General features: G+C 32.5%; 2 protein-coding genes across 8 annotated transcripts; one reads left to right on the top strand and one right to left on the bottom strand.

Annotated features, from left to right (window-relative positions):
* The first annotated feature begins 309 nt into the window (after positions 1 to 309).
* Positions 310 to 4,993, top strand: LOC141460628 (uncharacterized). 2 transcript variants are annotated; one of them, XR_012462260.1, is made up of 6 exons: positions 310 to 506; positions 734 to 878; positions 1,334 to 1,509; positions 2,783 to 3,159; positions 3,389 to 3,458; positions 4,726 to 4,793. XR_012462260.1 is itself a non-coding variant. In XM_074140813.1 (6 exons), the coding sequence occupies exons 1-6, from the start codon at positions 400 to 402 to the stop codon at positions 4,860 to 4,862; spliced, it is 909 nt and encodes a 302-aa protein (XP_073996914.1). In that variant the 5' UTR covers positions 315 to 399; the 3' UTR covers positions 4,863 to 4,993. The 2 variants fall into 2 exon arrangements, 1 of the variants encoding a protein (XP_073996914.1); XM_074140813.1 differs by having other exon boundaries at positions 315 to 506; positions 2,783 to 3,056; positions 4,726 to 4,993.
* Positions 1,585 to 15,662, bottom strand: LOC141460626 (ADP/ATP translocase 4-like). Of its 6 annotated transcripts, XR_012462259.1 has the most exons (7): positions 15,510 to 15,662; positions 12,781 to 12,942; positions 12,084 to 12,283; positions 8,859 to 9,057; positions 7,297 to 7,581; positions 1,953 to 2,192; positions 1,585 to 1,862 (listed from the first exon to the last, which is right to left on the bottom strand). XR_012462259.1 is itself a non-coding variant. In XM_074140808.1 (6 exons), exons 1-5 carry the CDS (start codon positions 15,639 to 15,641, stop codon positions 7,315 to 7,317), a joined length of 960 nt encoding a protein of 319 aa, XP_073996909.1. In that variant the 5' UTR covers positions 15,642 to 15,662; the 3' UTR covers positions 1,585 to 2,192; positions 7,297 to 7,314. The 6 variants fall into 6 exon arrangements, 5 of the variants coding, with proteins under 5 accessions (XP_073996909.1, XP_073996911.1, XP_073996910.1 ...); XM_074140808.1 differs by having other exon boundaries at positions 1,585 to 2,192; XM_074140810.1 differs by lacking the exons at positions 1,585 to 1,862; positions 1,953 to 2,192 and adding an exon at positions 2,342 to 2,553.
* Positions 15,663 to 15,673: the final 11 nt, after the last annotated feature.

Genomic DNA, 15,673 nt, shown 5'->3' on the forward strand with positions numbered 1-15,673 from the left:
ATGCTAGCTGAACATGTACTTTTTTGTCGAAGGTAAGCGTCGGTATGTGGTTCACTAATGTAGCAAAGCTATGTATGTTGAATTAATCTTCTTTTGTAATTGATAACAAAATTGGGATAACCCTTTTCCCAAAAATACCTCCAGTTTCTAACAAGTTAAAGAATTTAAGCATAAAAACCAAGCTAAAGTTCCCTCATGACTTTCAGCATTTTTTTGACGCAGAAATAAAATGGTCGAGGAAAAAAAATCAAGGCTTTTTAGTTTATTAAGTCGTATGTTATTACAAAATACAAATAAAATAGAGCATAAAAATATTTTTTGGAAATATTTTACACGGAAAACATATGTATGTCTTTTTCGAGAATAACCTAAATATAATAAACAAAAGTCTTTACAAATATGATAATTAAACTACTAATGATGTTTTCCTGGCTTTTGCCTGTGTATCTTAGCGCAGAGGCCAGTATTAGGAGGAGCATTCTATATTATTCAACAGTTGAAGTGAGGTAATAATAGATTTGGTTTAAAAATAATTCTTGATTTTCACACGGATAATAGCCAATGTTTTATGCACACTAATTGATTTGAATAAAACCTTAAGAATTACTGGTCAACTATTACCAATTATTAGTAAGAATAAAACAAAAATTCAGAATTCTTCAGAATATATGGTTGGATCCAAATGATCGACAATTTGGAAGACATAGCAAGCTTGTTCTGGTTTCAATTTCAGGAATAATGCTGAAGAACAATGTGCTGGAATTTTAATCGGATTGAAAAGTGTTCTTGTTAGTGATTGCAACTTCTTGAAAAGGACAGACCTGCGATATATCAAAGTGAAAATAGATGGAAAAATTAAAAAAGTAAAACAAATCAAGGTAATTTTTAAGCTGCATGTTAAAAATAGCATTATCTCTAGTGTTTCCTGAATTTTGACCTATGAGTGAGTATGAATAATTGTTTATTTAAAGCATAAGAATTAGTTTCTTATCCTACTATTGAAGAGATGGTACTGTTCCTGTCTTCTTAGTCCAGCAAGTAGTGACACAATATAAGTACAGCTTTTAAAGAGACAAAATACATAACACTTAGCAGTGTATTATTTCGGAGTATGTTGTCGCATTGTTTTAACTTTTACTACAGTTAATCAGTACGTCAAGAAATGAATTGATTCATTTTGTTCTCAATTATTGTTCCAATCAACATTTTTGTTCATACAATTAGATGAGAAAAATACGTATTTTTTTCATAGATTTTTATTATTATTATGTTTTGGGGGGAATTAACCTAAATATCTCAGCAAAGATTGGTAAGATTGTAAATAATTTTGCAGCAATGTTCTGTACTATATAAAGAAGGTAAACTGCCACCACTCCACTTACTTAAAATAGATGTCTTTCTTTATGGTAAACTATTTCCAATCACATTAAATGGTGGGGACCTATTGGAAAAATGTGATGCAGCAATGATAAGAGACTACGCTTTTGGAATTAAAGAAGATTTAATTTTGTAAGTGGTATATAACCTGTCGATTATCTTAAAATAATATAAATTAGCATGAAATGTTCATCTATTATTAACTAGTTCTCCTAAATTAAAGCAAAGCATTTAATACCAATTGATCATGGTACAAAAGGATGCTTGGATTTCCAAGAACATCAGTCGTTTCAAGAGGTCTTATTTACTCCCAATTGTTAAGTGGTTATTTCACTTTAAAATGCAGCACTCTTGAACTGCCTGTAATGGCTGCATAAAAAGTCATGACATTTTGTTCATTTCAGCTTGTTTTCACGTAGTGGTAATCCTTAACTGCTGCTTCATTCTTTCAAATCATCCCTGGTGAGGAGAATGTTTCTCTTCATCTGAAAAAGCCATCCTCAGAACGTTTTCTAGGCGTTTTGGGATAGAATGTGTCAGTAAATGGACACCCTTTTTAGGATTTCTTGGAGTACCTGGGCAATTGCTAGGCGTTCAGAGTTTAGCAGCCTTCCAGTTCTTTTAATGGAACTTCTAGAAGTCACGGCGAATCGTGATCCTTGACTACCGGCTACAACCTTATTTCCTTTTACTTCTCTAAAGAACCTAGGTGAGTGGTTTCATCACTTGAGGGTGCTATCAGATGATGAGTTTATAGTCTCAAGAGTTTGTAGCTTAATAGATCTTTTTTCTTTTTTGGACTTACTGCAATATACCTACAGAAAACAAAATAACTGTTGATCGAAGGAATTACGTAGCACAGGTGCAACTTCTTTACTTTAGTTAGAAAAAAAAGAAGAATTGAATTACACAAAATAAGTACTCAAATTAAAAATAAGTACTCAAATGAAAAAATATCCTTAAATTGTTAAAAATGCATCCTTTGTAATAAACTGAAAACTTTTTGGCCTGCCATTGCAATGAAATGTAGAAATAGGAGTGCCGCGTGTGGAAAAAAGTTGCAGACAGTGCTCTGCAAAAGAACAGAGAAAAATTCTAATGGAGTTGTGAGAATCACTCTGATATTGTAAACATCAATCTCTTCTAACGCTAGAGAATCTTCTCTTCTAAATTTTACTGAAAATTAAATCCTGTAATTAGACAAAAATAATAGTTTAATAATTTTTAGCAATTAGTTGAAATATGTAACTTATAAAACATATTTATCACAATGTAAATTCTAGAATTGAACTCAGTTCACAGTTCACGTTATTTTATCACAAATCCAGTTCAGATTAATCATATTGTACAATGTGTACTCTGACATTTCGGAGTTAATATTAAAACTTATTCTTTTCTCCAAAAGAAAGCATGTGAAACCTAAACCGTATGAAGTATGCCGGAGAGAGTTCCCAGAAATAAGATTTAGTCGAAAAGAATTATGTGTAAGCGATGACAATATTGGTGGATTTATCTTTGAACCTGGTTCACCGCTATTGTGCAACGATTATTTAACTGGTATCAAATTATTCAGTCAGCGTTTACCGAGGAAAAAAAATTTTACTCTTCATATTTATATTAGAATGGCACAATTAATCAATTGGTTCATAGAAGAAAATATTGAAGACAGTCCGAATTGGGTTAGTTTTTTTTTAAATTGTTTAACCACAATGAAACCTCTTGCCTTTAGAACACATTAGTGTTTAGGACATCTTTAGTCTTTAAATAATCCTATTTTTTGTTGTAAGTACTAGTATTTTGCTTTTATTAACAGAATCAATGACTTACCAATACTGTAAAGTTTTAATTTTACCATGATTCTCCTTCATCTTCTCAGAAACTCATAATTTTAATAATGCTCTACCTAAGTACGAATACCTAACAAGTTCTACTTGATTTAGAGAAATGGTGCTTCACTTATTTATACCTAATTACAACGTAGGATTGAATGCAATTGGTTTTATCTCCACAGGTTGTGCTAGAATCTGATGATGAAGAAAAAGCTATCATTGGCCAAAATATTAGAATGGCATTTAAAAACGGTGAGTTAAAGTTCAGATTAATACAATGAAATTAGAACTATTACAACATTTTTCCAATCATTTTCTTTTAAACTAGAATTGCAAACTGAATAAATGGACACAAGTTACATTTCTATGTTAAACATGTCTCCGGATAGGTTGAAATGAAGGAGATATCAGATTTTGTTTATTATTATTATTGTTTTTCCAACAAATCCACGAATATGATTGTATTTTATCGTATCTTTAGAATTTACTCAAATTTAAGACCTAAGTAGGTAAAAGTTTCAAAGTTGAATGAATACTTGGAACTGAGTATTATTAATAATTTGTTTGGATGAAGTTATATGTTAAATCAAAAACATATAGATACAATGAAAATTGGGCATGATATCCTTACATTTTTTTTATAAAAAAATGTCTTTATACATTATTTAGGGGATTCCAGATTTAAGACCTGATTAAATTACTAACACCCCTAAATTTTTATAGAAACATGAACCTATCCATTTTCTGCTCTCCAAACATAATTCTCTGTTCAAAAAATTGGACGTAAGTTTAGATTAGATTCCTGTAAGGGATAACTAGCCATCCTATGCGACCTGTAGTGTCATTATCTGGTTATCTGGTTCCTCTCGTCCTGTTTGTTTGGTTAAACTTAAGAGTCTGGAAAAGGACTACATTGTTTTTTCCTAAACTTCCGAAAATTATATATGTATGTGTATTTATTTATATTTAATTTTAATAAATTTCTTATTTATGCACAAGTATTCCTCTGTTAGTTTTATGATTTTTATTTTATTTCTTTACTTTGGAATTTGCATATTTTTTAATAAAGGTTTATTATTAAAATTAATGCGACCTTGGCAAGCTAAAATGCCATTTTCTATTAATTCTGCACCGTCGACAAATGTGCCATCAGAGTTATGTTCTAAATGTGAACATTAAATGGATTCCATAAATTACGGAAACACTTTTGAATTTTTAAAAAGACTGTAGCGTTTTTTAATTCAGGTTTTTTCTGTTTCTGTTAATTTTGCCAAATTATAGTTTTAATTTTAGTTTAGCGGAAGACTATAATTCCATTTTTGTTCTTGAGAGAACAAAAAAATTACTAGCCACAATGTAGTCGGCAGACTATCAACTTCTTCAAATATAGATTCTTAAAAAAATTGTTATATCAAAATGTACCATAATTTCATTGTTTAGAAAGTGTGAAACAATCCACCAATGTAGACGCGCCTTAAATACAAAATTTAAAATTAACATTAATTGTTAATTGTTGCAGGTGGAGTGACACAGAAACCTCAATGGATGATATCCACCTCTAGCTATTTTATTTCATTGTTTAAAAAGTTTTCAAAATTCGTCAATTTTCTATTAATGTTGATGGAAAAAAGATCATTTGGATTTTTTTTTTCTTAGCTGAATTTGTAGTTGATCATTTAAAAAAATGGATAAGTGGATAAGTTATTTATAAATAGGATAATCCCTGTGAAGATTAATTGATTTTAGTTTCTGAATCATTTTTATGAAATATTAACTTTTTATTATTATTGTTATTATTATTTTTAGCCTAAAAGTATTTGTGTTTAAACATTGGATTATCAATTTATTGCTGTTACTCGTATTTATATTGTTGCTAGTTTCTAAAGTTGTCAAATAGACCATAGTTTTTGAAATGGTTTTTCACACTGATAAAAACGGAAATAAAGGTAGGTCTACTAAGAACATATAGTTGATCAATATAGCCATAGTTTTTGGCAATTTGGAATCTGACTTTCCTCATCATTTTTCTCCTCACCTTTCCGGCCTATAACGGACTTCTTGGCGGTCTCCAAAAAGTACGAAATCTTGGTCTACCTATCCCTTTTATCGTAACTATTATTAATGAGTTTTTTGTGGCATCTTATTCTGACCTATCAGTGTGAAATACCATAAAAAAGTTAATGGTATCACAACAAGGGCATCATTGGAGTTATAACCTTCAGAAGCTAAGAACAAGCAGAACGTCAATGGGAAACATGCAATAACAGAGAAATTTAATTGAAAATAGAAGAATCTAGCAAAGGTGAGGAAAAACGAATGAAAATAACAGGGCTTCATTTAGCAGCTTTAGTAAGCGAAGAAAGACAAGCTTTCGGTGTTGAAAACTTATGTACGAGGGTCGTTTGAAAAGTCCGTGCAAAAATAGAAACTACTTAATTTTTTGGGGTAAACCTTTTTTATTTTTCAACATAGTCTCCTTTTAGGCTTATACACTTCGTCCAACGCTGCTCTAGTTTGTTGATCCCATCCGAATAATAGGATTTGTCCAAGTCTGAAAAATAGCCATTCGTTTCTGCAATCACCTCCTCGTTTGAATAAAATCTTTTTCCCGCCAGCCATTTCTTCATATTGGGGAACAAATAGTAGTCCGAGGGAGCCAAGTCTGGAGAATAGGGGGGATGTGAAACGAGTTGGAACCCTATTTCCATTAATTTTGCGACCACAACTGCTGAGCTGTGAGCTGGTGCGTTGTCGTGATGGAAAAGGACTTTTTTGTGGGCCAATCGTGGGCGTTTTTCTTGCAGCTCGGTTTTCAAACGGTCCAATAACGATGAATAATATGCACCTGTAATAGTTTTACCCTTTTCCAGATAGTCGATGAGGATTATTCCTTGCGAATCCCAAAAGACAGTCGCCATAATCTTTCCGGCCGAAGGAACGGTCTTCGCCTTTTTTGGCGCAGATTTCCCCTTGGTAACCCATTGTTTAGATTGTTCTTTGGTCTCAGGAGTGTAGTGATGTATCCATGTTTCATCCACAGTGACGAAACGACGCTTAAAGTCCTGCGGATTCTTCTGGAACAGCTGCAAACCGTACTTGCAACACTTCACACGATTTCGTTTTTGGTCAAGCGTGAGCAATCGCGGCACCCATCTTGCGGATAGCTTTGTCATGTCCAAATGTTGATGCAAAATATTATGTACCCGTTCATTCGAGATGCCCACAGCACTAGCAATCTCACGCACCTTCACTCTTCTGTCATCCATCACCATATCATGGATTTTATCAATGATTTCTGGAGTAGTAACCTCAACAGGGCGTCCAGAACGTTCAGCGTCACTTGTGCCCATATGGCCACTCGGAAAATTTTGAAACCACTTATAAACTGTTCTAATCGAAGGTGCAGAATCACCATAATGTTTATCAAGCTTCTCTTTAGTCTCCTGAGGCGTTTTGCCTTTCATAAATTAGTGTTTAATCAACACACGAAATTCTTTTTCGTCCATTTTTTGAAAATCACTCGACTTCCTCGATTCAAACGAATGCCAAACACAAAGAAATAGACCGATCTGGCTGAAACTAGGTGTGTGTTCTTCCAAGAGATGCTACTAACTAAACATAACCTCGATACGCGCCAGTAGTGCTATCTCTCTGACTTTGCACGGACTTTTCAAACGACCCTCGTATTATGACATTGAAATTAGTTTAATCATATTTCAGTTGATAGTTTTTATTTTACACTATTAATGTTAACAATATTTTATTATGAATGTATACAGATGGCACTTTTAGCAATAATTTGGCAGAGTAGAAAAAAGTTGTAACATTTTAACTCCTCTATTATTATTAAATTCAATATTTAAAAAAAAAATTAATTAAATTAAAAAAAAAATGGTCTAAGTTCGGCTAGTTTTGGATTGAGCTTGCTCAGATTTTTCATTTTTGAGAATCTAAAAATATTAATTAATTAATTATTATTTTGAGGACGGCTCAAAATAACAATATTTTGAGACAAAATTTAATTGAAAATTATTTCAAAAGAACTAAAACTAAAAAATTTTTTTAAAAAAACTTATTTTGTTTTTCTTACCAAAAAAGAAAAAAGTATTTATTTAGCAGTTAATGTTTTATGCAAATCTAACATCCAATTAGATATCTCATCATGCAGTAGCAGGACAATTGCTCCGCCAATGCTGCGGATCATATTTATTAATGCACCACCAAAAAACCCTTTTATACCTTCTTCTATATAGATTTTTCTAAAACAATTTTTTGTACTTCCATAAATTTTCTTGCTTCTACCAGTTTCCGCAATTATTCTCCTAGCAACCGTTTCTACAGGATAGGCTGCAAAACTGGATATTATTGATGATGTCTGTTGAAAAGAATATTTATTGTTTAGTTAAGGAACAAGGAATATTATTTTGATTGCAATGCAAGTTAGGTAGTATTATACTTTTCTAATACTTAGAGAGCTTAACAATTGTCCCGGTGAGAATGAATTTGGATTTTTTACTTTCACAACTGCAACATATTTCTGCAATAAGTGAAGCTGATGCATACAACATGATTATAGATAAATACATGAATAGCATGAGGGGAGAATTCACCCATTCCCAAAGAAAACTCCCAAAGAGGAGTTCACTATTGTGCACTGGCACTTACTTCATTTAGAAGATCGCGTGGCCACCTGCGCTTCAGTCGTTTTGGAGTAATTTCTAGGCAATGCAGTAAGTTGGGATACTAGTGGATTAGGATGTGAGGTGATTGATGTCGGAATTTAATGTATCGGGATATTATAGCTTCTGAAACATAAGGAACAAGGAAATCTCGGTGCAAGGTAGAGTTAGGAACATAGTAAGGAGCATTTGCGATTCGACGGAGTCTTTTTGACTGGAAGGATTGGATTCTATAGTTATTGGAAGCTTTGGCTGAGCCCCAAAGTTCCATTCCCGTAAATCCAGGCAGGTTTCAATAATCATAGTGTAGGATAAGTCGTTTATTCTGCAGTGAGAGTTTACATCGCTTGTCAAGAAGTCTAGAGAGAAGTTTGAATCGTCTGTTCAGTTTATTGGGAAAGAGATGACTGTTGATTGAAGAGAATTTGGTAGGATTAGTTGGGATCAGGTTGTGTTGAAGACAGTTTTTTTTATTAGAATTGCAGTGCCCCCGATGGGCAGTATCATCAGGGTGATCAGTTCTGTGGATAGTGTAGTCGGTTATGTTGAAATAAGATCTGCTAGTAAAATGAGTCTCAGTGATGAGTCTTCTGCATTTTGAAGCATTGGTTTATGAAATAAAACCCTTAAAATTGGTTTTAAATGCCGTTTTGATTAACCTTGCGCCAGATATGCTGAGAATGACAATGAAGTAAATCACATTTTTGCATTTTTTAAAATAATTTAAAGTCCCATTACATTCTAATATGTAACAAAAAATTTGATTTTATGTAATAATAATAAAAACAAAAGTAATAAAGCTATTTTTATTATCTGCATTTTTTTTACAGAGTAAAACACAAAACTCGTTTTATCTCAAAACTGCTCAAAATGGACTTACGCCACATCTCACCGGGACAATTATTTCAGTTTATTTTTATAACCGTTTTTCATTTAATAAATTAAAAGTAGTAAAAATATTTCTATGAATTACCTGTGCAGCGATCAGCTTAGTAGTAGTTGGTGATAAATTTAAATTAGATGTTTGTCCAAATTTAAATAAATCATATAGTCCAAAAAATAGCGCCCTATTCACGATGACCGCTATTTGACTTGTATAAAATCCATTGAACCATCCTCGTAAGCCTTCTTTTTTGTGAACATTATGTAAACAACCAGTGATTGTTGAATATCTGAAAATGTAATTATTTTAACTCAAGTTTGCTTTTCTAATTATGTACCTTGGATTAGATTTTATAGCTAATGTATTACTAATAAAAAGAAAATCGGCAAGCATTTCGAATAGTCAATGAAGATATGTGGATCTATAAAACTGCTACCTTAATAGTTGTTCTTTAACTCAACCTGCATCTTATGGGCCATACGCGGCCCACTGTTATTTTTCTTAGACCTGATATTGTCAAACATAAATCAGATTTCCTTCAAGAGATTTTTGTAGTAAAACATTATTTTTTCCTTAATTTCTACTTTCTTAATGCGAAAAGTTATGCGATTGTTTCAAAGTTCTGGAATTTGTAAAAAAGTTTACTTTGCTCGCATTTTCGTTAAGTTCATTGGGTTGTCAATCATTGATAGGCAGAAAGTTTAGGAGGAACCTCAGATTCTTGGTTGGAGCACATGCTGTGCATGATGGTTTCATCTATTTCATAATTGGGCTCATAGCAGACCTTTTTCTGTAGAGTTTGTGAGGAGGAAGATGGTTACCTCTATTGATCTCTAATTGTTTGGGATGTATGATAAGATCTGGTTCCAGGTATTTGGTCAATATAGCTAGTTGTGTCGTCAACTTTATGGCGTTTTCACTGTGTTTCTTCTAATTGTTCATAATTGCTTACTAACAATCACTCTTCATCATGTCTATTCTCAAATAATGTTTGGGAAACCACTTTTCATTAAAAAATACTTGTCATATGAGGTCTGTAAATTAAGTAATGAGACTGATTTTTTTTTAAATTTTTGTATTCAAAAAGAATTACAATTCTATATTGTCACCTTCAAAATAACTTCCTTCTGAAGCCACACAGCGCTGGAGACGTTTCTTCCACTCCTCATAGCAGTGCTCGAACTCTTCGATACTGGAATAGCCTTCAGCTGGTCGGTCCGTTTGAATGTTTTCGATTGTCCCAAAATGAGTTCCCTTGAGGTGATTTTTCAACTTTGGAAAGAGAAAAAAGTCACAAGGACTCAAGTCAGGCGAATAAGGAGGCTGAGGAGCCACAGGAATGTTTTTAGTGGCCAAAAACTTGTTTAATGAAATTGCTGTGTGACAAGGAGCATTATCATGATGCAACACCCACTTGTTCTTGATGTTTGGTCTCACACGAATGACCCTTTTTCGAAGTTTTTCAAGAATCTCTCGGTAAAAGTGTTGATTGACCGTTTGACCTTGAGGTAGAAACTCTTTGTGGACGATTCCGTGGTTATCGGAAAAACAAATCAGCGTGCATTTGATCTTCGACTTCCCCATCCTTGCTTTTTTGGGCCTTGTCACACAGCAATTTCAATAAACGAGTTTTTGGCCAGTAAAAACATTCCTATGGCTCCTCAGCCTCCTTATTCGCCTGACTTGAGTCCTTGTGACTTTTTTCTATTCCCAAAGTTGAAAAAATCACCTCAAGGGAACTTATTTTGGGACAGTCGAAAACATTCAAACGGCTGTAACCGACCAGCTGAAGGCTATTCCAGTGTCGGAGTTCGAGCACTGCTGTGAGGAGTGGAAGAAACGTCTCCAGCGCTCTGTGGCTTCCGAAGGAAGTTATTTTGAAGGTGACAATATAGAATTGTAATTCTTTTTGAATAAATTTTTTTTAAAGAATTAGTCTAATTAATTTACAGACCTCGTACGTAACATGCGCTCTTTCTTCTCCTGACGCAACATATAAGCAGATTTTATTTTATTTTTTTCCTTTTTCCCTACAATCTTACTAATATAGCAAATTTTCTATTTCCCTTAAACATAAATAAGATTATCCAAAAAGTAAAATTACGTTTGAGTAAATTTATTATTGCGCTATCTGATAATTTATTAAATACTTAAAGGAGGGAAATTTAGTAGAAAAAATCTACACTATATTATTCTATGAAATAACTAGACTTAAATTTAAGGTGAGAATGCAGAAGCAAAGGTATAAAATATGGGCAGTGAATTAGCAGTAGCTAAAACTTTAATTTGTCAGGTATTTTTTTTAAAAAAAGTTTATCAAGTGAAGAAGTCTCCGAAACGCTCGCTACTTGAGAGTTTGAAATGACGTACCATAAAATTTTAAGTGCGATTCCTAAAAACGAAATTATGGTGATAAACATACAGTTATTTTAAGAAAATTGTCGAATTAGAATTAAGTAACCAGATTAACCTGTTAAGTGTGTTTGACGTATGTACACTTCAAACCAAATCTCTATTACGGTGCGTTTGACGTGTATACTCGTGAAAAATATAAAATTGCCATTAACTATAAAAACTCAAAATTTTGATATTATTAATTTTGAATATTGTTTGGTGGGATATTTCCTTTATCTTACCAATAGAACTGCGGTGGGAGTCGGTCAAATGATAAGTGGTTGGTACATGTTTGGTCTCCGCATTAGAGATTGGGGAATTACGTACACAAATAGAAGCTCTCAACCCTTGTGCAATGCCGTCTTTACCTTAGATAGAGATTCAGACCTCAGTAAGAGCATGATTTCATTTTAAACAGAATTCAAAGCTCTTTTCTTCCTTGTAAAAAGCTCTTGCGTCACTAGTTAACTAGGCAAAGCGGTGCAAGATTTTGAAATGCACAGTATGCTCTGTATTCTCAAGCCTCTAGAGATTGCAGAAAAAGTGCTTGCAGTGATGGACGTTGTAAACTTTTGGTTGTTTTGCCCCCTGCGTTCGACGTGTATACACGTCATTGTCGTGATTTTAATTCCGCACACTGTGGGTTTTTTTTTTTTTTTAAACTAAATTCCACGCTTAACTGGTTAAGATTAAAATAACTGGAAATTACTAAGAGTTTTTAGAAAAAAATAAATTGATTTCTGGTTATACAAACTTAATATTAACTTTAAAAAAATTGAAACAGGCATCTAATTTGGTCAACAGCCCTTTTTATAGATTGCAGATGCTCACTGTGAAATGAAGTAATGAATTGTAAAGCATTTACAAAATTATTTAAAAATAAAATTCAGGCATTAATAAAAAAATAAATTTCTTAATTACTTAGCTTTTTCTATCGGACCACGATATCCGGTTATTAAAGACTGACAAAAATATAACTGATACGTTAATGTTAGAGTTATTGAAGCAGAAAGACTTCCAGCTAGCATGCTCACTTTGGCTATTCTCCTAGCACTCATATCTTCTAGTTGGTCGTCCGTCAATAATGTAATTATATACTTGTGGAAGCCAAACATGAGTGACTGCAAATATTCACTTTTGTAATTGAGCAATTTTTTTTTTTAAATTTTATTATTTAGTTAAAGTTCATAACAAGAAAATATTATTGCTTAAAAGTTACCTAACTTTAAGAAGAGTTAAGCGTTTTAAAAAATTATAAAAATATATTGTATTTTAATAGTTGTATTAAGAAGAACAGGCAGGAGGATGCTTTGTATGCTTGGCCATGAAAATTGGAAACACATTACCGGTCTCTTGTTTTCTAAGTTTGGGGATGAAGTACTTGTCTTGTGCGGTTTCGGCTTCTTTAGGATGGGAGGAATCATGCCTATTCTTCAAAAGACTTGCTATTTTGAAATATTATTTCTAATAATACTTTATAAACAAAACCGCTTAATTAAACTACAGAAAGATTTGTTTTTAATACTTAATAACCTTGTTGTAACCTCGTGATGGGAGATGTAAGTAAAACAAATAATAAATTAAATAATAAAAAAAAAAGAATATTAAAATTAAATACCTGCGATGGAACATATCTTAGAATATTTAACAAGTTCCCTCTCCATAAACTCAAAAATCCTTGTTTTTGTATGAGGTCGGACATGGTAAAAGTAAAAGTTTTTTTTTTTTTAGGAATGTTTGGGAGTAGTTCGCCATATTTCTCTGTTAATCCTCTTCGTGTCTGCAGATATTTATTCAGCTTTAATATTGTTCAGCCTGTTAATAGGTTTTCGATTTGTAACAGTGAAAATTTCAGTATAGTTAAAAAAAAATTATTTGCGGAATTTCAACAGAGCTTACTTAAAATCAGTTTGTACTCTTTTGTTTGTACAGTACACAAATACTCTTAATATTGTTAAAAACCATCTATACTTAAATAATACTTAAAAAAGAGGGCCTACCCTATCCCATTTTTAAGTAAAAGTGATTTAAAACAAAATGGTACAATTAAAAGTTGTTGATCTAAATGTCTTATCTTCTTTTAAGCAGTATCTCCATACGGTTATACCAAGCTTTGCAATATCCTCCTCAACTTCATCAATCCACCTTCTTCACGGCCTACCGACTTTCTTTCTTAATCTCATATATAAACTTACTAGCTATTCTATCCCTGTCCACGCATTTTACATGTCCTTGCCAGTCAAATATTTTTCTAGAATGTCTAGCGATGCTTATAGCTCACAGAGTTCATTGTTTCTTCTTATTTTCCGAACTGCCTCAACCAGTTTAGGACCAAATATTTTTCTCAAAATAAAACGTTTTTCCCAAATCGCATTACTATCTACATGTTAGTAATGATAATTTTAAAGTAATCATAGAAAAGCCATTTTCATGGTAAAAAAAACAAAAAACGAAAAGTCATTATTGTAAAGTGGATCACTTCTGGTTAAGCAATTTTTCGTCCAAAGAGAAATTTTGTTCACATCGCAGCCCATTTTGTAAAAAAAACAACTCTTTTGGACTTTAAAACTTGGGATCTTAATACTCAATTTCAACAGAAAATGCATTGTAGAATATCTGAATCGATGGCATTACTTCCTCTTTGTAGGGTGACACTGAGTGAAATAGCCATTAAAAAGAGTAAACCTAAAATGTAGTTTCACACCACCAAATGTTATTTATTTCAACAACGCAAAGCAAATTGGGTGGAATTCATAACGAATCAATTATTAAAAATAATAATAATAATAATAATAATAATACGTAAGTGTATGTAATGTATCTACATATGTAAATACATTACATACGTATTATTATTATTATTATTTTTAATAATTGATTCGTTATGAATTCCACCCAATTTGCTTTGCGTTGTTGAAATAAATAACATTTGGTGGTGTGAAACTACATTTTAGGTTTACTCTTTGTAAGTGATAGGGGAGGGATTAGCTATGTGGTTAGCGTACTCGATTCCCACGCGGAGGTCCCGGGTTCGAATCCAGCTGCTAACCCTTAGATTTTCTCTTCCTAGGAGCTTCTTACAGCTCACTGTCCGGTGATGGACAGTGTTGTCTGTAACGAGAGAACACTGTTCGGAGGCCGGCAGTGCACTGAAAAAAAGCTCCGAGCGCTAACAACCTCAGCTGTTGATGCGCTTAAAAAAAGAAAAAAAAATACGTAAGTGATATAAAACTAATTAATTCTAACATCTTTCTTTAAAAAAGTCAAAATGGAAATCCACATCACTAGGAATACCATTGAGCATATATTGTTGAAATCCCTCCGGCGATGGTAGGCGAATGGACTTTGTTGCAAGCCTTCTAAGAGCTTGCAAATGATTTGAAACGGCATCCAGGGACACAAAAAAGTTAATTTCATACAACAAAAAGGAGATAATTGAATCGATTCATCGAATATTTAATAACCCACGAAAAAAGAAAAAGTAATAATACAGGTCAAAATGGGTACGAACTGGATGCCAGTCTAATAGACAAATTTAAAGAAAAACTACTGTGCGACCTGAAACAACATTTAATTACTGACAATTTGGTTAGAATTAATAATTCTACTTATAGTTCTGTTTACAGTTTGATAGCTGATCAAAATTTTAATTCATATTTGAGGCTCAATGTTTCATTTTGAAATCATCAGGGTAATCAGTCAAGTTAGAATGGCTTCAGATAACTTGTGTGTTATCTATTCTAAAGGTAACTGTTATGAGATAAACAGCCTTGAACTTTGTCCAGTATGTAATCACGAACTTGGCTCATATTTTTATCAGCTGTCCGGGCTACAGCGTAATGAGGCAAAAGTACCTTTCCAAATATTTTCCACTAACAGCTGAAAGTGTACTAATTATTAAAAATAAGTCTCATTGTATGGGCATCCATCCATAAATTTGTTATTGGTTGCCTAGACTTTAGGAAATCTTTGTCAGAAGTATGGTTTTGTTTTATTTTCATTTTTGTTAAAAGAATAGTTTTGTTTCAGTATGTTTTCTTGTTTGCAGTATTTTACAGTTATGTTTCGTTTTTTTCTGTTCTGTTATTATCAAATAATAAATTTGTTAATAATGTTGAATTGTAGTTTAAGCAGAAATGTATATCACATTACTCACCATCTATGTTGTACAAATATGTATTGTTATAGATGTAAAATAAAATAATAATATAATACAGGCCAAAATGAATAGAAAGCACCTCACAAGATAGACGAAACAAGGAAAAATTAATAACTTTAATTCTTTTGAAGCAAAACTCTCTTAAAACCGTCTGGTAACTAAATAAATATAAAGAGAACTTAACAAACCTGTAGGACTAACTTGACCCGATCCAATGGTGCGACAACCGTCTTAGCAACAACACCACCAATTCCACTAGATACAAAATCTATTATAAATTTGGTTAAACCATGAGTTTTATATTTTTTATCATTAGACATTCCCTGACCCCATATTTTATACAATTTTTCAT

Source organism: Rhodnius prolixus, unplaced genomic scaffold, assembly GCF_049639745.1.
Source record: "Rhodnius prolixus isolate KJV_2025 unplaced genomic scaffold, Rpr scaffold_6, whole genome shotgun sequence".
NCBI lineage: Eukaryota > Metazoa > Arthropoda > Insecta > Hemiptera > Reduviidae > Rhodnius > Rhodnius prolixus.